The sequence below is a fragment of the Dermacentor andersoni genome, chromosome 1, assembly GCF_023375885.2.
Source record: "Dermacentor andersoni chromosome 1, qqDerAnde1_hic_scaffold, whole genome shotgun sequence".
Lineage (NCBI taxonomy): Eukaryota > Metazoa > Arthropoda > Arachnida > Ixodida > Ixodidae > Dermacentor > Dermacentor andersoni.
The window spans coordinates 333,177,751-333,202,722 of NC_092814.1; the positions used below are offsets into that span (position 1 = coordinate 333,177,751).

General features: G+C 47.3%; 1 protein-coding gene across 1 annotated transcript in view; it reads left to right on the forward strand.

Annotated features, from left to right (window-relative positions):
* LOC129381334 (uncharacterized) overlaps positions 1-24,619 on the forward strand; it is a 39,821-nt gene extending 15,202 nt beyond the window's left edge. The window contains exons 4-5 of the mRNA XM_055064091.2: positions 13,235-13,284; positions 24,297-24,619. Of these exons, the coding sequence (XP_054920066.1) occupies positions 13,235-13,284; positions 24,297-24,445 (199 nt within the window). The 3' untranslated portion in view covers positions 24,446-24,619. The remainder of the gene's footprint in view (positions 1-13,234; positions 13,285-24,296) is intronic.
* The last annotated feature ends 353 nt before the right edge of the window (positions 24,620-24,972 follow it).

Consider the following 24,972-nt stretch of genomic DNA (forward strand, 5'->3'; position numbering starts at 1 on the left):
CAAAGTGAGCAAGCGCTGTGGCCACGTTTCCCGAGAGAACCCCTGCTTCTCGCACGTTCGCTCAAAGTTAACCAGGAACAAACCAATGTCCTCTCCAAGCTTAAACGGCCGCATCAGGTCAGTCATTTTGAACAATACTCGTTCTCCTGCACCGTGTGCCTGACTTCCATTACGAGCGCGTTCCATCTCTAACTCGAGACGCTTCATTTCCAAAGCGTGTTGACGGTCGCGCTCTTCTTTTTCTTTCTCTTTTTGTTCTTTAAGTTCACGCTCCTGTCTTTTTGCCGTCTCCCTCTCCTCAATGGTCTCAAGGCATTCCGACAGCTCGTCATCCTCAGCTTCTAACTCAAGAATAGCCCTTAGCAGTTCTGGTTTTCTGAGTTTGTCTGAGACATCCAGACCCAACTCTCTTGCAAGCTCCAGCAATATCGGTTTGCGCAACGACTTCAAATCCATGGCTGCTCTGAATGCTGCTTTCTCTACTGTCTACTATTGTCTTGCCGCAAACTAACCCGGCAGCAACGACAACCACAATTACCAGCTCTGTTTCTGACACTAACAAAAGCCTGGCAAAACTCAGAAGAAGAAAGTCCCGCACTCACCAAACCTCGCAGCCAAGAATTCAGCGCAGTCGTTCCGCTGCAGGCAACCAGTCATCACACAGGGCTCGTTGCACTGCTCCCGGATGGTCGTTGTGCTGCTCAGCATACATTCAACCGCATCTCTTCGCTGCTGGCCTCCGTTGTCGCGATCTCACCGCTGGCAACCAGTTGTAGGGGTCTCGGTGCTGGCGCCCGTTATTGCGAATGGGTCGCAAGCCCCAAGGGTAGCGTTGGCCTGGCGGCCTGGGGCACTGGAAGCATCCGAAGGTCCCGGCAAAGCATGAGTAGACTGGTAACAGAACAACTTGTTTATTCTAACATAGCAAAAGAGCGGGCGGTCAGGTCGACCGAAGTGGAGAGACGGGAGAGCACGTAACTCAACAGTACAAATCGGAGCCTCTCTCCTGGCGTCCGGGGGCAGCTGCTCTTATACTCTCGGCGTCGCGGGCCAGAAGGAAGGTCACGGGATGAGCCCACGCGACGGCGGAGCATGAGCCCACGACGGCGCGCACGGTCGAGCCGAGAGACATGTTGAGCCGAGTGTAGTGACGCATCGCCAACCCGCCGACGGACAGACCTCCTGGCACCTCACTTGGGGAGCTCCGCTCCCCGGCTGCCGCGCATTGACAAGCGTGGGCACACACACACACACACACGCACACACGAAGACACGTGGCACTGAAACACGCCTGGACACGCTTGGCGGGGAGGCGTTGCGGCGGCGTCGAACGGGCCAAAATGTCCGCCGCTTTGAACGAAGCCCCGGCGTCCGTTGCATCCGCGCCGGCATTACCGCGCGTTGTAGGCGAAACGTAACAGAGCCGAACCCACAGCCTCCGCATTACACTTGCATTGCTCTACCATTTGTGCTGTGCTGACGGCAGTCAATCCGCCCACTAACTTGGGTGTGTCTTTTCATTGGATCAAAGAGCACGCAGCCTGGTGCCCAAACCGTTAAGCCAGGAACGCGTGCCTCAACAGGGTCGGAATAAAACATTAGAAATTTCCCTCGTACAAGCCAGCTCTTTGACACACTTCGCACTTAACGATCGTTCATTTCCGGTGGTGCATCATCTTCACGACATTTCGTGCGTCTCTACATCGCACACGTCGAATGTAGACAAACGCACTGTCGGTCTGGAGCGGGCGACTCGCGCGAAATGCGCGCTCGGGAATGCCTTAGAAAAAAAAAAAAACCTTCCTGACACAGATCCAGAAACGCTGTCGGCAAGAACCGCAGGTTGTGTTTATCACGAATAACGACACGCGTCGGCCATGATGAATATGCGGCGGCTAACGATTCCGTGCGAAACTTGAAGCTACACGTTTACGCGGACCAACCGCCGAGTCGGGGCTATAGCGGAGAGTGCGCGCCTCTCCCCTCCAGCCCGGCAATGCACCGCCCATGGCCTCGAATATTGCGTGCTCTGGCAGGTTTTCCTCCGGCAGTCCCATTAAGCGCGCCACCCCAAAAGTGTTCTCAGGCGCGCGCGGGCCCACCGGGCCCGAGGTGGCACAGTTAGCTGGAAGCTCTTAGCCTCTAAGCGTGTGGATGAGACAAGGGGAAGGCATCGCGGCCCCAGGGGCAGCCTTTGGCGAGGAGGGAGGGAAAAACGACCCGTTGTTTTTGTTGGCGGTATAAACATAAGTACAACCGGCAATGTAGAGAGGGTAGGAGCAGGCGAGTGCAGATTATCGTGCTTCCAGAAAACAGTGGGGCGGAAATAGCGAAAGCGAAGGAACGCATGTGGATGATTTATTGGCATCCCGTTTAAAACGAGGCAGGGACAAATCATCCCCTAGCCTGGTTGATTTACTCATGTATGTTATCAATGCTTTTCCTTCTAGCATTCTTCTATACGTACCGTGATGAGCGATATGAAAGGGAACACAGGAACGCGCAGACCACACCCCAGACCCAGCTATTGGTGATGCGCAGCGGCCGCCGTCGGAAACAAAGTGGAAAGGGGAACGCCGTTCTAACTCTTCCCACTCCCGCCGCGCGTCTGCAAAGAGCGGAACTTCGCATCACCAGCAGACAGTGATAACACTGCTAGCTATTGCGTCACTGGTAACGTTTTTGCGCCGAATCGTTACAAAAGGTAGCTCTGTTCCTTACTTCGATATTGATTTATGGTAAATCTTATAAATCAAGAATGGTCTGTAAGGGTGAGTTCAAGATATGTTTATTGCCGCTTGCCCAATATTAAAAAGATATTGAAGCAAATGAAATAAGGCAATAGCGTCATGCAAGCTTATGATCGTCGTTTAGTTTGTTCGTTGTTGGCGTCATAACGCGTCATGCCACCGCCGACTTGAACGACGGCCTCAATCTTTGGGGCAGAGACGCGTGGAGAGCCTCGATGAATGCGGTATCACGCTGAAGGTGCTTCCACTCATGTTCTGTTGCTTCCCATAGTGGGTCGGAGTTCGCGAATTGTAGGGACCTCTTTGACAGGTTCTTTCATGCGGCCCCAAACGTGCTCTATAATGTTCATATCGGCACCGTTCGCGTACCACAGAAGTTGCATTTCCCCTCGCTCTTCCAAAAGGTGTGCCATGTCCTTGAATGTGTCAACGGGAGATAAGTCCTGCTGGAAGAAATAACTCATCTGGGTGCGGCCCGTTCAACACATAGGGGATCTGGTGCTCGAGCAGAGTGCAATACGCAGCACTGGTGAACCTTCCATCAATTCTCACCAGTGGGCCTAGGCCTTCGTGGGAAATCGCCCCCCCGGACGTTCACGGACGTTAAGTCCGCTGGTGGCCACCTCCTGGATGTTCTGCGGACTAAAGCGTGTTTTTGGTCCGCCATACTCTTTCGTTGGTCCCAGCGGCTCGAGAAAGTGGACCCATAAGAGAAAACCACATGCTTCCACTCGCTCTCGCTCCAGCTGCGGTGTTCGGTAGCGAACCTCGGGCGAGCTGCTTTGTTGGCTGCGGTGAGCAGAGGTTTCTGTGCGGCGATACCACTTCCCAGTCCTGCTTCTCTAGGCCTTCGTAGTACCGTGCTGTCGCTCAAGTTGTCCAGGCCAAGAGCACCTCGAACGTCGTCCTTTGCACATTGAAATGGTTTGTCGCCGACGGCAGCCACGATGCAAAGGTCTTGGTCGTTCATTGTTGATCGGGATTGTCTGCGGTGCCGCGCATCGCCTATACGTTCTTCGTCTCGGTAAGCCTGGATAATCCGGTTGACCGTTTTCTGTGGACGGCCTGTCACGAGATCAATATTGCGCGGCGCATAACCTTTTAAAAATTTCTATTATATCTTCCCGCTGTTTAAGAGGCACTCGAGGCATCTTGAGGCTACAAAATCACAGCTGACTGCTCTGCGTGGGCCACTGCAGTGTGCTACATAATTTTTTCTGAACGAACTTGGTGCAACAGTCGTACAAGAGACAGTTTAGCGATGTTTCTTTTTCATTTTTTTATTCTGTTCGTCTGTCGTTATTGGTTCGAGCGCCGCCGCTGTTCGAGGTGCCACTGAAAACCGGGTGCGTTGATTCAAATAAAGAATCGGTTGCAAATAGAGGGCAATCTTGGTCAAAGTACTATCAAGCGGTTGCGCGAAGAAAAAAAATATGAATGAATGAAAGAAATGAATGGTGTAAGTCACTGTGACGATTACCATCTTATCGGCTGTCGGACGATGCCATATAATTGGCGATATGACGTAAGCTACTGCTTTGCAGAAATGCCAGCGTGGTGGGAGGGCCAACAGTTTGAAGAGCGCCCTCCTTTCCCCCTTTGTTTTTCCACAGCGCCATGCGCGTATCGCTCAGTCTGTTTCGAGGCTGTTTGCCACGTGTTCCTGTGTTCCCTTTCACATTGCTCATGATGGTACATCTTTTAAACCTTGTGCCGCTGCTTGTCTCCAATGGATCGTCGTATCAGTCTTTCCCCTGCTTTTTGTCCACCAAAGCGCTAAACATCTCTTGCTTATCTCGACTGCTGATTGGTTTATACTTCCGCCTACTTTAAATCCAAGCGCTTTCGGTAGGTGTACGTTGCGTACTGGTCTCGCTGGGCGAATACCTTCGCATAACAGTAAGTTGTGCTGAGCGGTCGCCGGATGTTTGCTGCGCTGTGCACATGCCTCATCTAATTGCGAATATTCCCTTCTGTATGTCGGCGTCCTTAGGCATTCACGTCGAGCTTCAAATGGCAAGGCACTTCCCTTCAGTTTACCTCACATGTTTTCCCTTGTATCTTTTTTCTCGTTAAAAATTTCCAGTTTTCGTTTCCATTCTTTGCATCCAATTCGCTGCCTTTGTTTCTCCCACTTTGTGATTACTGCTGCTTGTTTATTCAGACCTTCAATTGCCCTGTACTTGGTCAGTAATGTTGGAAACATTTTCCTTCATTTTGTGTGCACGCTTTTTAGGTACAGATACTGCTGCGCTTTCGCCGCCCATTTATTTTGACCCATGTTCCTAAGTCTTTCTTAAAGGGCCCCTCACCAGGCCACACAGCAAACTTTGGTTATAAGCTGGAAGTTGTTACCTGTCCTCAAGAGAGCGTTCTGCTGCAAACATTTTCCAAATTGGCTGATTAGTAGCCGAGATAGAAATATTTCACTGTCGCGAACCCATGATTTCAGGAGCCAAGTACACCAACATCCTGTAGAGAACATAAGGCCTTCTGGCTATACCCTCTCCCCTTGAGCTACGTCACGCAAAAGAGGCCCACAAAAGTTACGTGCAGCGTGCTGCGAGCGGCGCACCTGTGTTGAAAATGACACGCGGAAGACGGTTGGAGCGACGCTGGCGATAGCAATTCGATTAATTCCGGGAACTCTGCTGCTCCTTGGATAGCTTCGGGGTTATAAAAGTCCTGGCATGCTGCGGCATGCTTCCCAGCGCGCCTTTTTCTGGACGTGAACCGTGCACGTAGTCTCTGCGCTTGTGCTGCAATTGCGGTTATGTGTCCGGCAAGCCTTCAGTGCCGCGGAATGTGAATTACGTTCATGATAGGATATGCCTAATATGTGCTGCGTGCCCAATTGCTGGAGCAATTACAAATCGGGGCCGAACAATCATGCGTTCATGTTTCCGCAAAATCAATGACAGAATATTGGGTGCCAATGCTAAGGCAAAGAGAAAAGCTGTAGTTCTGTGGAATAAGGCAGCTGTTTCTTTGTAAATAGTTGCACGAATGTTTTGTATCTCTATTGCTTAACTCATTTGAGGTGTTGTGAATATGTGGACTGCGGTACTGCATGTAATAATGCCTCGAAAGCGAAATTATTCGTTTAGAGCCTAATCTAGACTGGAATAAATGTGTCCCGAATGTGAAGGGCACACCGGTAAAGTTGTCATGTGCTATGGTGCAGTGCTAACGTTTGTGAACGTTTGTGGTCGCATGAACAGCAAACTTTCACGCCGACGATAAATCAGTCAAAATAAGCTACTCTGAAGAAGAGGGCAGCACTGACCTTTATTATTTACCCGAAATTCGTTGTCAGTCCTCAGGTTGAACCATTTCATTTTTTATGGGCGGGCTTTTAAATAATGCAGTAGTAGTTTTGCATAAATAAAATTTTGGAAGACCCTCCGTTCTCAGCGGCCCATCTGCTCAACTATGCCTAAAAAAGAATAAGTGCCCTCTAGTTAACGTTGCCCATAGAGGCGCGGTCCCTTCATGCAAACCGTATCCCCGAGCACGCTGCCGGCCTCTTCTCCGTGACGTCACTCGCCGAGTGCTCAGGCCTTCTGTAGTCTAGGTGTCGTTGTCTACCCTGGCAAGCGAGACACCCTCTCCACTTGCCCCATGTAGCCTCCACAAGTGAGTCCTAGCTTCCCCGTTTTCTCCCGTACCGGACCTAGAGGATCGCGTGACGCATACTTCACGGTCACCGCCTTCCTTCCTTTATTTCTCCTGGCTTTTTGCTGCGCGGCGCACTTCCGCTGACGGCGTTCGCGCGCGAGCTGTTCATTAGTTTTAGATTAGGCGACGCAGGCGGCTTGCGTGCGCAAGAACTAGGGGCCACGGTGCTGCGCATGCTCAGATCCCTCCGTCTGAGTCTACGTCTACGCAAGCTGCTTGCATCCCCTAACCTAAAGCTGTCTATTGTCTCGCTTCGCGCAGCGCACGATTTTGCGCGCTGTCCACGAGGACGCTTCACTACCGGAATAAGTCGGTGCTACACGAATACTGAGGAAGACAAGCGGATCACAGAGCACGATCTCGTGCTAGAACACGGTAGAAAATGAGTTTCGGGGTCTGCGCCGATTGCACGACGTGGGAACAAGCAGACGAATCGGGAATACATCTCTTGGTGCGGGCCGAAGTAAACCAAGAACACCCAGACATTCTGTTGGCGAGTTTTATTTCTGTAAGCTTTATATTGTCTGTTCCAGCAACATATTACACAAATAACAGATGTTGCCTTGAATAATTATCGAAGTCGTGTCACCAAGAGCAATGTCACAGCACAAACACGTGCCAGTCATCCTCCGGCTTGCAGCGCAGCGGCCGCGAGTAGAAGAGAAAACGGCCTTCGGTTTCAAGCTTCAGATCTTCCGTGGCGCGTAGCGATGTAATACTTTGCCGACACGATCGTTATGGCGGATTTTATGCGCTGCGCTTGTCAGCTCAAAATGGCCATACCTGGGGAGGGGCCCTTGAAAAACTAATTTTGCTCTGTGCTTCCGACTTAAAACGAGGCCCAACCAATGTCCGTTTGCGCTGCCTAATTTGTGGTTTTGCCGTAGGCTCCCTAAGACAACCGGCCCACCGTCCTTCGGTGAACTTCCAACCCAGAAAACTTGTCCAATTTTATGCACAAAATGGTATTTATGAATGTCAGCGCTTCGGCCATGACGTCTTTGCAGATTCCATGTACCGCCTCATATTTATTGTGTGCAAAGGTGTCCTATGTTGCATTTTTGCTGCATTCCGCTTCCCCTTTATTTTCAGATTAACTTGGTGGGTGCTTGAGTAAGTCTTTCCTTCGTATATGTGTACGCCTAGGTATTACTATTGCTTGACAATGGATACGACTTGCGGTTCAACTGACACCACGTAATTACTCTTCTGTTCGATAAAGATCAGTATTCCCGATTTCTCTGTACTAAATTTAAAGCTTAGATTTGTCCTTGCGTTGCCACACGTATTGGCCGCTATCTGTAAATCTCTTGCATTGTCCGCTGGTAACACTGTCGTCCACGTTCATCAGTGCGGGGACCTTCTGTTGCACAATTCGTCCATCACGCGCGTGTGACCAAATGAAAGCCTAATTCACTGGTTTCCAGTCGTCTTTCTATGGACTTAACATATAGCGTGAACAATGGAGACAGTACATCCTTGCTTCAGTTCTTGAATTTCCACCACTTACCTTTTCGACCATCCACTACAACTTGTACTCGGTTGTTTTTACATCTCTGCTAGCAGCTCGATGAAATTGTCCTCTACACCTTCGTGCTTGAGAATATCCCATAACAATTCTCGGTCTACGTTGTGATCGGCTGCCTAAATACCTAGAAATGCCGTCAAGCAAGGTCAGTTCGGAGCAACTGAAATCTCTATCCACTGAGTTAGTAGAAACATATTATCCTGTAAGCGTCTGCATTGCGTGAACCCATTCTGCAGTTTCTCCAGCACATTTTTCTCCACTCACTTCAACAGCTCCAATTTTACAGCTTGCATTACCATTCTATATATTGTGACACGCTGACGAAGACGACCCGCTGGACTTCGCGCGCTGTCTACAATCTTGTCAGCTGCTACAATTGTAAATACTCCGTAAATGTACTTCTGACTACTTTTAACCCAGTAAAATTTTTGATGGAGGTTGCGGCATCATTATCAAGACTGATTTACGTAGCGGGCGCTCCTTGGCTGCATCTACCATGCCAGCTCAAGGCGAGGATGCTTAGGGTGCGTCGGCACCCACTCCCACCATCATTCTAGCACAATCCCGCGACCCAGGAACCTTTACTGGCACCGACGACACTGATGTTCAAGACTGGGTTGAACTATTTGTGCGGGTGAGCGCCAGCAAACCACTGGGACCAGACCGTCATGCTCGCTAATTTGATATTTTGCCTCGCGGGCACGGCACGCGTCTGGTTTCAGACCCATGAGGAGGAACTTCCTAGCTCGAACATTTGTAAAAAGAAGCTTAAGGATTTGTTTGGCAAGCCTGTTGTACGTCAGTGCGCCGCCCAAAAAAGACCTTGCTTCGCGTGTCCAAACGTGCACTGAATCCTACCTCACGTACATCCAGGCCGCACTCGCTCTGTGCCGCAAAGTGGATCCGAAGATGTCCGAACCTAATGAAGTCGCACATGTCATTAAGGGCATAGCAGATGATTCCTTCCACCTCCTAGTGTTCAAGAATTCTTCCACGATGCAAGCCGTTATTACCGAATGCCGGTGGTTTATATGAGCCAAGAGTCGCCACGGGTGCTTAGTGATGCATTCGTAACTGTTAGCTGGCAACAGACCCTCTCTTTCTGTATGCATGTAGCCGCAGCGGTGACCGCAGGAGTGCCTGTTGAAAGAAGGGAAATTACCCTTTCATTGGCTGTGCAAGAACAGATATTCTCGGCTTGTGACCGAAATTGTTTGCCCTGCGGATGCATGTGCTTATCACAAAACAAAATAGTCATGTTGCGTACACTCTCGCTGCGTCGAATATTGAACGACAGCATACGAGCGCCCTTTTAATTGATCAAATATACAAAAACACAGACAGTGAATGAACGCCAGACAACAGCATACATGTGTAGTAATCTAAAATGCGCAGCACATTTATCTACATTGCTGTTTCACACGTTGCTTTTCAAACTCAAGCAAAAAATTACGGATTTTCATAGGTCTCTGCATAATCATGCGTCGGGTTTCATGACTTGGTTGTTCGCGCAGCCTTCCCTATTAAATGTCACAGCCAAAGACTTTCCTTTGTCTATGGCCACAGAATCGATGTAGCTTAGTGATCTGGTCGACGGGTCCCTAGCGCAGCCGCCCATCTCAACGAGTTCAACCAGTAAATGGCTACTAATGGCGTGAATGTGAAAGTAGCCGTCAGCACAGGGCTATGAAACGGCTGGAAAACTCTACACATGCCGTGCCTCGTCGCGTAAAACGAAGTGTGCAGCGATCGAAAGCCGACAGCGTAGGTAAGCACAAAGCGACGAGTTAAGATACCTACGATTCAGCCGTAATAGCTCCCTTTCTGCCTCAACGCGGGACACGAAACTAGGCATTTTGCATCCTACGTAACATAATTTTACGAGCTGCTGCTGCTGCACTTCAAGTTTACTAGAAAAAGAAATTACCATGTTGCTGGCCCGGACTGCCTGACCGCCGTTCAAGGCCGCCTGCTCTTCTTCGCCGCTTGACACGGAAGGCTCGTAACCGTAAGCGGTTATATTTCTTGCTAAGTTAGAATGGTCCTCGTCTGCAGACGTGTACTCATCGCTGGTAGAGGCACCAGAACCCGAATCTATGCTCGCGATTGCGGTGGCGGCGCGTCTCGAATGACCGTTGCCGGCCGGCTGGCTATCCGACGGCGGTGTCGTGACGTCACGCCTTCCAACTCCCTTGGGCCGGGCGGCGTTGCGCGCGCTCACAAAACCGCCAAAAATAAAGCAATCCCCTGAAAAATGAGCGAAGTGACTACTTGTTTTCGGTGTACTCGCACACTGAGGACTCATTTTCTGTATTGTAAAATGTTCAGATTTTGTGTCCGTAGCCCTTTACCCTCCTTTCAAGCTAGCTTTATTTCCTTGTTCCATCATTTACGCGGTTTCCCCTTTGCAATTCCGCAGTTTTTATGAATTTGTCTTATCTCCTTCTGCATAACGTCTACAACTTCCTTATATTCTGACTGCTGTAGCAAAAGCCTCAATTTTCCTGTTTATACAGCGACGATGTTTACCTAACGAGCCTGTAGGGATGAGCCGTATGCGCGGTTTCGTAGGGAGGGGGCTGGCTAACGCCAGTAAAGTGACCAAAAAAGACGGCGAACTATTGTACGGCGCAGGAGAACGGACACCTGATTTTACGGCACGCCGCTCCTGCGCAGTGGGGAAGTGCACCCGCGCTGGCAGCTGTTGCTTCCGCCTGCGTGTGCTGTCATCTGCCCTCCATGCAACGCTGCGGCAATTGTGCCAAGAAAACACGGAGGTGTGCGCTGCAGCATCCGCCGTGCTGTATAATAACAGTATTGTGCATTGCAGAGGTAGATCACTGCAACAGTTGCAACGGCAAGAAAAAATGGGAACTTGCCGAAGAACAAGCCGAGTACGGGGACAGGCGTGAGTTGCAACCTCCTTCGAGTTTCACCGGGGCAAACTCCAAATTCAAGATCTTTCTGGTCGCGGAGTTTGGCCATAGTTACTCGGTCTGCGATCGACAGCTTCGCTGGCTAATGCGCCACCATATGAATGGTTCAGCCCGAAATTTCTTTGCCATCTGTTATTTACTGTTCATTTATTTTTAGAAATTCTGGTGCTATTGGTTTGTGCTTTGCGTTAGTACCTCTCGCAGTTTGAAGTTAAACGTCTGTGATCGCTACCTGGGCCACTTTTTTCATGTTAGTCTATTATCATTTGGTCTAATTTTTAGGCCATTTTAGAGAGTAAGGCGTGGTCTATACATGACTGCCTGTTTTCGCCCTGCCACGTTACCTATCCATGACACTTATTTTCCCTGTCAACTACTTTGAGGTTCTATACATCCCACAGATCCAACACTAGAGAACCGTTGTAATCGGTATGTCCGTCAAAATCAACCATGTGTGCGTTCATATCTCCCACTATCACCTTGCCCGATTTCTTGAAGTCAATAATACCGCTTCTAATGGTATAAATTCCTTACCCGCCATTGTTGCTTAGTGGCTATAGTGTTGGGCTGCTAAGCATGAGGTCACGGGTTCGAATCCCGGCCCCCGCGGCCGCATTTCGATGGGGGGCGCAATGCAAAAACACCCGTGTACTTCGATTTAGGTGCTCGGTAAAAAATACCTGGTGCTCCAAATTTTTCCAGGCTCCCCAGTATGCTGTGCCTCAAAGCGTGGTTCTGGCGTGTGAAACCCCACAATTTTTCATTCCTTTCGATATCTGCTACCTGTCCATAGGGACACTACTACCAGCCACCTCTTTTTGCCTTGCCATGTGCTGCTAATCTAAAAGTGCTACTTACAAGTCTCGTTTACCCTTTCGCACTTCAGCCGTCGCCTAACTAGCATGCCTGTCCGTTACCTATCAATGACATATGTTCCCTGTCAACTACTGTAAGGTTCTGTTCATCGCGCAGATGCAGCACTAGAAATCAGTTGTAATCAGTATATCGGTCTGACTCACCCATGTGTGCGTTAATATTTCCCACTAATATCTCCTGGTCCCATTTCTTGAACTCTTTAATATCGCTTCTAATACGAGCAATCATTTCCTTATCTGTGCTGTAACAACCTGTCCATACTAAGCTACGCCCAGCAAAGTCTTTTTGCGTTGCCATGTGCCGCTAATCCGTAAATGCTGCTTGCATGTCTTTTACCCTTTGCCGCTTTAACATCGCTTTATTGGCATGCCTCTGCCTTCGCTTGACCCAGCCATTTTGTGGCACCTTTCTCATACAATACTGTCACTTACAGGCGGCTGCTCCAAATCTCGTAGATGCATTTCGGTCAAGGAGTACACGCTTATCTCTTCATTCAGTTGTACGTGTTTAAATTTCCTGTTATTTTTCCTGCTTGCCACCACCCTGAATATTTATGTGGCAAATTTTACTTTCGGTATTATCTTTTGTGCGTCTTTTCCTCTCCTTTTAGTGCAATTCTGACCTCTACTGGCGGGTCACAACAGTCAATGCTTAATCTTCCTTCCTGATTGCCTGTGGCCCACCTGAAGGAGCTACAGCTCGCGCCGGGAATCTACGTCTAAGCGGGGCTGCTACATTTTCGCTGAAGTATATCCCGTGAACGTTAGGTGCATAACATACACAAGTGGACGTTGGGCGCATAACATTTGCAAAAGGCACAAAGGCCCACCTAAGATTCTGGAGCTATGTATGAGCACGCAGAGCTCGAACTAACAATATGCAGACAGCTATAAGGGATGAAGAGGGTAAAATCTTGGAAGGAGACGATGCGCTGCGGTACGCACGCACGCTTAATGCCAACTTCGGCACTAGAAAGTCTAGTTCAATGTTCTAATATTTTAATACAACAATCGTCTTCAAGGTGCAACTCGTAAACCTGCGTGCCGTTGTGCGACAGGAGTCTTCATGCAGAAATGTCTTGAACAGTGAATCCGCTTACTACTTCATGTCACCAATTACGTGCGGTGCATCCAATGTTGTGCTTCGCGTCGGGCAGCCATAAAAGAGGACCAGCAGAAAAGATCCTCCCTTGTGCGCCTTTGATGGTGCTACTCTCATTGAATCAAGGCGCCATAGGTTAGCAGAGCACGATAGGCGAGCCCTCCTCCGTTCTCTGGAACATGTAGCAGGCTTTCGTCGCGGATCGGTTAACGCAAGCACTGGCGGTACTTGACGGAGTTGATGTCGCGACAAACCTTCTGCGTGCAGGCGTCGTTATGTGCTGATGCTGTGAATAACATTTATCATCGTGTGTAGCTATATTTACATATGCCGTGTGCTTTTCTTTCTTTTTTTTTTTTTTTCAGGACACGACGGGGTGCGGAGGCTCGGGTGAAGATGGACCCAAATGGAGAAGGTGACTATCGCTACGTTTCAGTTAAGATTATCCCTCCTACGTTGCAACAATGAGAAACACATACAAAGATGGATTTTTTAAAGCCACGATTTTTTTCTTCAACTCCTCATGCTGAAAACATGCGGTCAACTTGTTGAATTAGAAAACATTAAGGTTATTCTTTAGCTGCGCAGAATCTTTTAAGTTGCCTGTGGGAGATAGCACAATTCGAACCATTGATACAAAAACGCTGTGTAGCGGCTATTACTTTACGAAAGATTATTGCCTCATAGAATTATGAACATAATTACGCTAATTATCACTTTGATTTATTCCTTTACTTCACATATTTCAATCTGCGAGTAGCGGCTAGTGAGTCTGCGCAGCTTATCTACTCTGGAGAAATTCTGCGGATAAGCAAGTTTGGAAACACTAATTTTCAGTGTCTGAAGAAATGCATTTACGTTGGACTTATTTTTGACCTTCAACGCATAAAACGGTATTCTTCCGAAAGTAAGTGGAACAGTGAATTTTTACCGACAATTTTACAGCGCGTATCTGGAAACCGGTGCCATCCTCGGAAATCGTCCTAAGTCTTGCACACCGCTAGCTGTAATTCGTAGATTGCAATGTGTGGCACTGTGAATAATTAAGACGTTATTTTGCGTAATTATGGTTATTTTTATTTGAACATTTCAATTTCTCGACGTAATACTACCTCATCAAGTAATTTTGATCAATGATTAGGATAGTGTTACAGGCCACAGGGAATTTCCATAGTTTTGTGCATCTAAAAACACCTTGTGTGTGCTACTAAAGCGAAAAGGATCAGCAATTCTGAAGTAATTTTCCTAAAGTACTAAATAAATAACAAATTTTAATTTATTTGATGGAATAATACCGCCGGAAATGAGAGCAATACTTTCCTTTTCTTCAATTTCGCCCCTATATCACCGAGCAGATACGCCAACATCAGGTCCCACATTTTCAAGTGCTCAAATTGTGACCGATTCGCCACACACTTTTTGAAATTTGCTGTAATCCGTCGTTCACCTCTTCAACGCAGTGAAATGCTTGTAAAAAATTCGGGACGTCACGATAAGCTGGTGCGAAAGCTTTACCCTGACTTCCACCTTTTTCTAAAATTTTTAATGCTCGTTTCATGGTAGGAATGGTGGCGCATCAGTTATAGAATTGATTTTCGCAGTTGACCTGAATATTGCTCTATGTTCCCTATAACATAAAAAAAACCTTAATTGGAGGTCTGTTATCGAAATACGTTGGAATAGAAAAATATTTTTACTCGTCATCCACGGCAACGAATTTGCTCCTCGCAAGGGGCGTCTGCGTCAGCGTTTGGTGTGTTGCGACACCTCTAACCCGAGCACACGATGGTCGGACCCTCCCGCGTGTAGCCGTGCGTGGCTTAGCCGTGTCAGGGGAAAGGGGGATCCTGGGAGTTAAGACGCGGAGTTCAACATGTTAAGTTGTTGAGACCTTTAAGGTCTAAACAGCGAATTACGATGCCGAGGCTACACACCTCTTCGGCCTCTGTTCCACATAGACGGTACCTCCAGGTTGATCCGCCTGCAAGAAATAGTCAGTGGCCGTTTCCTGTCCTCCTCTTCGCTTCTCACTTCCGAATGTCCCGGTGGCAAGGGTTAACCTTGTGTGGCTAGCCATTCTTGGTTATGCTGTATTTGGTTATAGCAGCCATTTGCGGCTGTCATTGGCAGGGCTTCCCTCGCAGGAACTTCTGTCACGTCCCCCTTTTGGACTCCATGGTGGGCGGTTGGCATTGCTGCTGGTAACACCATCCATACTTATGGCGAATGCTTTCCTTAAACTCCCTGATCGCCCTCAATGAGGGCGCACCGAAGATGTCTTCCTGTTTTTCGGACGCCAAATCCTGAACTTTCCTCGATTCAACATTATTCACTCTGAAGTCGTACAAACCAGTAATATCCAGTTCAACGTTCCTTGTTTCAGCCTTTGTGTAAAGTTTTTGGTCCAGGTTATAACGCGTGAAGGATGGCAGGCGGCGACCTCCTCTTAGAGCTCCGTGATCAGAAGCAATATGAGAAACTGCCGAAAGTAGTGTCATTTGGGGGGAGACCCAAGTAACAAACAGTAACCCCGCACCGTACTATGTACACCACCCGCCGCCTTGCCTCGGGCGTTGATTTCCTGGAGCTGACTGAGGCTGAACTCTTGGAGGGCTTGAGTGAGCAGAATGTCCGGCCCACACGCAGTGAACCGGCGGTGACGCCATCAGCCCCCCCCCCCCCCCCCCCCCCCCCTTCGGCAGCTGCAGCTGTTGCTGCTCCGCCGTCTCATCGATCTCCGGGCTGGCGGTCTCAAAGGTCTCGTCCAGCGTGTCGAGGCCTTCACAAGAAGCGGCGAGATTATCGTTATCGCTCCAGAAAAGACAAACCTCGCGTCACGGTACCTGGGAAGGGCCCGTGAGCTAATCTGCGTCTCTAAAACAAACAGCACAAAATACATTAAACATAATGGAAACACAAATACTACAGTGGAATGTCAGAGGGCTTCTTCATAGCCTTGACGACATTATAGAACTGCTTCGCAAACCAATATTGCTGTATGTTCAAGAGATACATCTGAAACCTACGAACACCTATTTTCTTCGTAATTGCAGCATGTTCTGAAAAGACGGAGACGAAGAACGCCTGCGGTGGTGTAGGCTTAGTAGCCGACAAGTCTGTAGCTTGTCGACGGTTCAGACGCGCTTTGAGGCACTGTTAGTTTGGGCCATTCTTTTTAATAAATTAGTCGCTGCATATTCCATTTATATACCACTGAACCATAATCTCGAAAAAGTATAACCTCATTGATCAGCTTCCCAAGCCTTACATACTCGTGGGAGATTTTAACGTTCATAACGCGATGTGGGGAGACTCGCGATGTGACGCGATAGATCGACTCACTGAAAACTTGCTTTTTAACCTCCGGTGCGTGCCTCAGCAATAAGAAATAACTTGCGTATTGTAATCCACATCATAATTCATACTCGTCAATAGACCTGTGATCGCCTCCGTTTCTATCTTTTCTGATTTAGACTGATGTGTAATTAAAAATCTATTCGTAAATCCGTTCCAAGTAGCTCTGAACTTGTCAAACTAACCTGAGTTCCCTCCGCACGTCCCAGGCTTTAAGCTAGCCTCAGCTGACTGTTAATGTTTTAAGGAATCCACCTACTTGTCACAAGATTTTATAGATAATTTTAGTATAGATCATGCTGTTTCGTACTTTATCGCGTCTATCATTGACGCCGCTGAAAAGTTAATTCCTCAAATAAGTGGCACTTCATTCAAGACGGGCCCCCTGGTGGAAGGACGATTGCGGACAAGCATGAAGGAGACAAAATAAAGCATGGGGGCAAACTACGTGAATGTCCTACGGCCGAAATTCTAATAGAATTTCAACATGTTAAGTCCGAGAGAGACTCGACGACAGGCAAAGAGGGTAGGCTGGCAGAAGTCTCTCTCAAGTATTAAGTCGAATACTCAAACGGCTAAAGTATTGGACGGGCTAAAACTGCTGAAGGGACAAAAAATTAATCCGTTTCCCTAATGAAGGATGAAGCAAACGGCGTGGAAGACCAAGCTGACGCTCGTGGCAAACACTGAGCGCGTTTCCAGTTCTAACCATTAGTCCGAGGCATTCTTAAAGCACAAACTAGCAGAGCGCAAGGCGATCCACCGCCCATGCAGACAGAACGAATCCTATAACCTGCCTTTAAACATTGCCGAGTTGACAGCCTCCTTGGCTGCATGTCGGTACTCTGGACCTGACAGGATTATGTACGACATGATTAAACACCCCTCCAGTGATACTCAAGTAAAGCTACTCGCACTTTTCAACGCTATACGAGTTACCGGGTACCTTCCTACTGCATAGACAGAAGCCCTTGTCGTTCAGATTCTGAAACAAGGCAAATGCCCCACATTAGTTACAAGTTCCCGCCAAATCGCCCTCACAAGCTGTATTTGCAAACTTTTTGAAAAAATAAAAAAACGATTAACCGTCACCTTTTACACTTCCTTGAATCAAACAAAATTCTTCATCCATATCGGTGCTGTTTTAGAGAAGGACGGCCTACAATAAACCATCTCGTGCGCATCGAAGCAAACATTCGCGACGCCTTCGTGCATCATCACCATCAGCCTAGTTACGCCCACTGCAGGGCAAAGGCCTCTCCCATACTTCTCCAGCTACCCCGGTCATGTACTAATTGTGGCCATGTTGTCCCTGCAAACGTCTTAATGTCATCCGCCCACCTAACTTTCTGCCGCCCCCTACTACGCTTCCCTTCCCTTGGAATCCAGTCCGTAACCCTTAATGACCATCGGTTATCTTCCCTCCTCATTACATGTCCGGCCCCTGCCCATTTCGTTTTCTTGATTTCAACTAATATGTCATTTACCCGCGTTTGTTCCCTCACCCAATCTGCTCTTTTCTTATCCCTTAACGTTACACCTATCATTCTTCTTTCCATAGCTCGTTGCGTCGTCCTCAATTTCAGCAGAACCCTTTTCGTAAGCCTCCAGGTTTCTGCCCCGTACGTGAGTACTGGTAAGACACAGCTGTTATACACTTATACAATCCTTATCAGTGTTTCTCGATGTGGAAAAGGCGTACGATACAACTTGGCGTTATAGAATGTTGCGTGACCTGTCGACGCTGGGAATCCGCTGCAACATGTTATTTATAGAAAGCTACCTACACAACCGTACATTACGGGCGAAAATAGGTAATGCGCTGTCGCGTGCAAATTGGGGTTCCCCAGGGATCTGTACTCAGTTCCACGCTCTTTGTCGTTAAGATGAAGATGCTTCGTACATTATTACCAACAGCTATTTTTATTCAGTCTACATAGACAACATACAAATAGGTTTCAATTCCTGCAACCTTAGTTTGTCAGAGAAGTAAAACAGGGCTTGAACAAAGTTCCTAAAAGGGCAGGTAAAAAAGGCTTCAAAGTGAATCCCAACAAAAGTTGTGTTTTCACCAGGAATAAAGGGCTTGCTGCAGATCCCACTGTCGAAATGTATCGGCAACAAATACATCTGAACAAAGAGCACAAATTTTTAGGCATCATGCTTGACTCTAAACTTTCATTCCACACATAAGATATCTTCAAGTAAAATGCCTAAAAATGAGTTTACTGAAAATTTTGTCCCACATTCTGGGCAGCGACAGGAACTGTTTAATGAATCTTCACAAGAGCCTAATTTGATCACAAATGGACTATGGTACCGTTGTATATCAGTGCCGCCCCAAGCGCGCTGAAGATGCTAGATCCCGTCAACCTTCTAGGTACCCGCCTGACCACTAGCGCATTCGGAACAAGCCCTGCCGAAATCTTATACGTAAAATCAAACGCGTCGTCACTCCACTTGCAGAGAGCATATATGAGCTTCACCTACTTTCTCAATGTGCACTGTAATCAGAACGTCCGTGTTCTACAACCGTTAACGATTTGACGTGTGCAACACTTTTTCGTAATATACCTTTTCTGAGACTACCTTTCTCTCTGCGTGTGAAAGAACTTGGCCAATAAATGAGTGTCACTTTTCGAACATCGCCGAATGCCTCTCGGGATGCTGTTACCGTCCCGGGAGTGGCAAGTGATAGAATGCGATTCATCCTTTGTACAGGTCGCAAAGCACGCTCCGGAGCCCGAAATCGCAATGCATTTTCCTGAACTGCAATCGAAGTACTCTTGCTCAGAATTCTACAGGGACGCGTTAACGTCACGGGCTGGTGTCTCTTACGTTGCTGTTGGCCACTTTTTCCAGACCTGACCACCATGCAAATATGCGATACTGTCTGTGGTAAAACACATAAACTAATTTTAGATAGCAATGATATTCTCACTTGTAAAGCCTTGTAAAAGCGTTAATGTGTTTACAAATCCTGCTTTTATCGAACTCTACTCACTCTTGTTCAACATTATTTTTCTCGTAGTCATGTAATATGCTGGGTTCCTGGCCATTGAGGAGTCGAAAGTAATGTGCTTGCCGACGAAATCGCAAGGTATTAATTGTTCTGCTGCTCCCCCTGCCCCAGATCTGAAGCCTTTCATACGAAACAAACTGCGACGCCACTGGCAACGCTTGTGGGATGCTGAAACGAGCACAATAAGCTTCACATGATTAAGCCGAAGTTGGGTTTCTGGCCGCAAACTACGAAAACACGACCACATGTCCTATTCACTCGAATCAGAATAGGACACATATTTGGCACTCAACTTTCTCTTGACTGGTAACGAGCCCCCAACCTGTGGTAGACGTGACAGGCTGACCGTCCTCCTAGTCTTCCTGGAGTGAGGGGAAGCCGAAAGAGGAAGAAGCATTTTCCTTTTGCTTACCGCTATTGTGTCCCTCTTCATCCGGCTATGTTCCTTGGTCAAGAACAGCTTTTCAAGAGCAAACAGTCCTCGCTGTCTTGATGTTGTCCTACATGTTATAAGCCCAGTAGTTTCATAGCGCATCCTCTTTCCAGATGATGCCGCTTTGATAGTTGTTTTTTTATAGCGCATACAATACAGTACAATCCTTATTGTGCATAACTAAAAAAATACAAATAGCAGGCCTGCCAAAGACGCAGCCTCCAGGCCCTTATGTTTCAAGGGCACTGGTGGGGTTGTAGTGCTCAAGCCAATGTTAGCATCTTACGTATTTTGTATATCGCATCATTCTTTCGCAACGCATTTTAATGCTCATAGTACACGTCATTGGTCATTGCCATAGCCTTATTACACGTAGATTTTCCGCAATTTAGCGGCCATGTTTAGGCCCCTTTACAGCCACGTCACATCAACTTCATAGAACTCATCACACCACTTCGACGTCTAACACTAGCCTGGTGCTCTTTGGCCATACCTGGCCCTTCCGCCACTAAAGACCACAAATTCAGGCAACGAATTTTTCTTTTTTTTGCATTTAAAACGAAAAGGTCAAGCCTACTGACTATTGGAAGCAGATATTCTAGGCCGTGAATGACATTACAAAAGTTGATGAATTGCAATACTAAGCACTGTTTTCAACTATTCACTTTGGTTGTAAATATTGCTCTCAATTCTCTGAAGAGCACATACAGAGACACTAAAGCGGGCAAGATAATGTATTATAAACTGGTCCGAACGGAACTGCTAGCTTGGGAGTTCGGATTTTGCTAAACACTCGTAAGCATTGCTACAGTATTAAGTCGTGAAATTGTATTAACTTCATGCGCTTTAGTTTCTTTGACAGGTACAGTTAACAAAACTGAGATCTGGTTTGGTGCAGAGTTGTAAATTTGTAAACATTCTGCATAATCTGAGACATCAATTTCCGGCGACATTTGTGAAAAGCATGCGAGGTTCTAAATCAAAACTCTGTACCCTCTGTTGCTGGATACCTAGATGTATGGTTGGCATGAAGAACTTCGGAAAGTACACGAACAAGCGTCATTATCAGCTGCAGTTTATTTTACGCAAAAAAACTTGACACTTCTACAAGTGCACGCTTGCGTATCTTATCGTACAAAAGGCACCTGACGCGGTGTCGTATCTCGGATTTGACTCCGACAGAGCAAACTCAGTGGCATACAAAAAGGAGACTTACAGCTGGCACACTTATCACCATGTTTCTTAATATCAAATGCTCAAGTGTTTCTCTTGCGGCAGAGTTCCTGCACCTGCCCAGAATTCGTACACTACCGAATTGCAGCTCGCATCCACGAGTGTTAACATGCATAATCAATTGTGCGCAGTCAGTCTTATTCAAATTTTACGCATGCTCCCTCATTTTGACTCGCGCAGTTCCCAGTCAGCCCAACATAGCACTTGCCACTGGATGATAGAACCTTATACACCACTGCTGTGGAACATTACGTGAATGTCGTGGAATGTCTCTTGTGGTTTCCTCCTTTTTACGTCATCATAGCAAATTGGAAAATGTATTTTTGAGCTTGGTAGGGACGGAGAACACAACAGGCACACCGCGTCTCCGAACGACTTTCTTGATGTTGTGGGTAATTTTGTACAGAGAGGGCACAGCTTCAGACCTCATATCTTCCTTGTCAGGTCTGTAAGAGTTGAGGAGGACGTCGGGATGAAAAACTTGGGAGGTTTATTTGCATTAATTACAGTGGGAGTCAATTAACAGTCTTAAATGTCATTACGGGCCGGCAGCAACTCGGACGCTGCGGCCCGTGGCAAGAAGCTCGAAAGAGATGAATCAAGGAATGCTCTAGGAATGCTCTCTTGCTGCTCCCGGTCTGTCTTTTTAAGCCCTTCGGTGTCTCAAAGACGCGTCATGTTCGGCCAATGGGAGAGCCCGCTCAGGTGACGCGATCTTCGGCCAATCGGCGAGGGCTTACTTCTCCCTGCGGTCTTGCCTTGCTGACTTGCAATGCGCCGTCACAATAGATGGATGGGGGCGACGCTGCCAGGTTTTCACGGCGCATTACAGCCGTCCTGCTTCGGGACCCACTTTACCCGCAACAGTGCCAGGCTCTCGCTTCACTTTCGGGAAGAGTCAAACAGTGAATAGCTCCACTGCGGCCCACGAAGTGGGGGCCGCCAACTTGTTTGCACGTGCCGCGCCTCGGGAATGTGGTATCCGTGCTTCTGCTCTCCTTAATTAGCTGTGGTGCGATTCGATGTGGTCTGGTGAACTCGAAGTAGGCTCAGGAAACGGCCCCGTATCTAACAGGTCTCGGCGCTAGTCCAGCTAGTTCTACGTTTTACAAGCTTCTGTAGGAGCGTTTCAGCAAGTCCTACTAATAGAAAATGAGCGAAGCAAGAATTCGAAAGCTACACGAAATCAAATGTCGCCAGGAGTTCTTGACGGCAGGATAAAGGCAGTTGGCAACAATCGCCTCTTTGACAGTCTTCGAACATGCAGATCAATACAACAGGTCATTCTCTGTCGGCAGGTAATAGGCCCAACTGATTTGTTTACTCAAAAACTGCAGCTTAATATAGTTAATGCAGCTTAAGTATATTAAGTATAATAAACTTAATATACTTAATAAATATACTTAAAGGGACACTAAAGGGAAAAATGATTTCTTCTGCATCAGTAAATGACCGTTCTACAACACCAAAAACACCACTCTTACAATGATAAGACGTTTGGTAAGCCAGAAAAAGCGCAAGAACGAAATACGGGTGGCGACGCCTACTTATGTTTTGGCACCAGGAGGCTGTGACGTCTTGCGTTTTGATGGCATCTCCTAGGGCCTACTAATTATATATAGCGGTACAGATTGACTACATTGTGTTCTAAAGGAACCAAATATTAAACATGACAAGTTTCGGGTACCTTTATTCAGCCAACGCGGCCCAAATACGAAAACATACTTTGGAATACCTGACGTCATGCTGACGTACAGGCGCTTGGGTTTCGGCGCGAAATTCAAATACTGATACTTTGACCTTCATTTTCTCATCTAATAATCAATATATTTTTTTGAAATGACTGCCTGCAGTGTTCTCAAACAATGCTTCATTAGTTTCACCTGATATAATGTTTCGCTTTAGTGTCCCTTTAATAAACTTAATATACTTAATAAACTTAATTCATTTAATAAAACTGAATAGAGCCGGACGGCGGGAGTTCGTGTGTAAAGGGCATGTCTCGGCGATGTTGTCTAAAACAGATGAAATCTCCCCAACCATAACTATTTCTGTGAGATTGCGCGTCTTAAATATTAAAACATTATGCACATATGAAAAATTAAATAGTACTTGTTAAAATTCTTATCGAAATAACGGCCCAATCCCGCTAGTGATCGGGGACCTGTCCACGTCTCGTCCTTGTCGCCTTTGTTTGCCCATACGTCTACTTGTATACTTATCAATTCAACGCTCCAAATAAACTTGATTAGGGAGAAATTGCTTGCATTTTCTTTGTAATGGCTATAGCATGACATCTAAGAAACAACCTGCCGAACACAAGGCTGTGATAGGCAGTTGCTGGAAATTAACTATCTCTGAAATACCGCAAACTTCATTCAAATCGATTTCTGCGCTTTCATCTCCAAGCCAAAGCTTAAAGGGACACTAAAGGCAAATACTAAGTCAGCGTGGATTGTTCAAATACAGTCCCAGAAACATAGCAACGCTTTTTTCGTGCCAAGAAGAGTTTACGAAGAAATTGCATCTGAAGGGTGCGAATACCTTTTTAGAAATTCAAATCTCCGGCCACCCAACAGGGGAGTTGTGACGTTGCATGCGCAATCGCCACCCTTTGCTGCCTTCGGTGAGTAAAACGGCGCCCGACAGACGGCGGATCCGAGGCAAGACAGTGCGGTGGATTCCCCGCGCCAGCTGCATTTCGGTCAAGTGGCGTCGACCGTTCGGGCATCCCGCTACATCACATGGAAATTGAATTCACTTGCAGTTTGTGAGAGTTTCTCGAGCCAGAAAAACCAGTGCAGCACTACGCGATAACGAAACTACTGAAACACGAAAGTGTCGACGGTGCGGAATCGAGCAAAAACGAAACCTTTCGACCACCCGCGTCGTTTTCAAGGGGCATTTCGATGAGTTCTTTTTCTAAAAATGAAATAGAACTAGGCAGCTCGCAATTTAGTCATATGCCATACAAGGAATATTTCTGCAGTGAGTGGTTGGGTGCTAGTCACAAAATTTAAATGAGTGCTTTCGTCATCGGGCAAGTACTCGAATGTCCCGAGCGAGTCTCTTATGTCATTTACCTCAACGTCTTGATTATTAAGGCTCTCGTCGTGATAATATTGACACCTTAGATATTCTCGAGCACCGGTCTATCACTTTAGCTTGACTTAGTATTTGTCTTTAGTCTCCTTTTAATAAATCGGGTGCAGTTCTCGGTCGTGGACTGCGTGTTGGGTCGCCAACTCTTTGTGGGAACGCTAACCTAGCAGTTTTGCGGACGGAATGAATGTACAGTCACCCTGATCGAACAACTCCGTCCTACATTAAGTTGCATGTACAAGCACTGTTACAATACATGCTCTTCTGTTCCTTTCTGCCATAGCGACCAAATCAAGTACGCCCTACGGGTTGGCCCCCCTCAAGCTCCCGGACTACTCGTTCCTCTTCAAGCCAGTGTGCTTCTCCCCTGACTGTTCTGACGCCGACGGTCATTTTCAGTGTTGGCCTCTAAAAAGGGCTCGCATATTGTAGCAGCCACCTCATGGCGCAGCCCTTTTAATTGACATCTGTATGCTTACGCGTTTTTAGTATTCATGTTAAGAGAAATGTGATTTTATACCTGATTTTACACATGATGTTGACGACGCCTATTTAATTTCTTCGGGTTTTATTGTAATACGAGTCGTGAGTTGGCGGTAAATGTTACCTAGCGAGCACCACTCCTGTTTGCGTAGCGTGCAGCACGCAATGATGGAGATTCCAGTCGTGGGTATGTGGCGGACAGGAACTTTTGACCATATTACAGCCGGTAGACAATCTCTTGATGTGCATGTTGCTCTACTCGTGGGTGCAGCGCGGTAAAGATGCATGTCATGGTCTCCTGGCGTTGTTTAGAGCTAATATAGCAAGAAATCTTCCATAGAATACAATGACTAGATGAGTGGCTATGGTGTTAGGCTGCTGAGCACGAGGTCGCGGGATCGAATCCCGGCCACGGCGGCCGCATTTCGATGGAGGCGAAATGCGAAAACACCCGTGTACTTAGATTTAGGTGCACG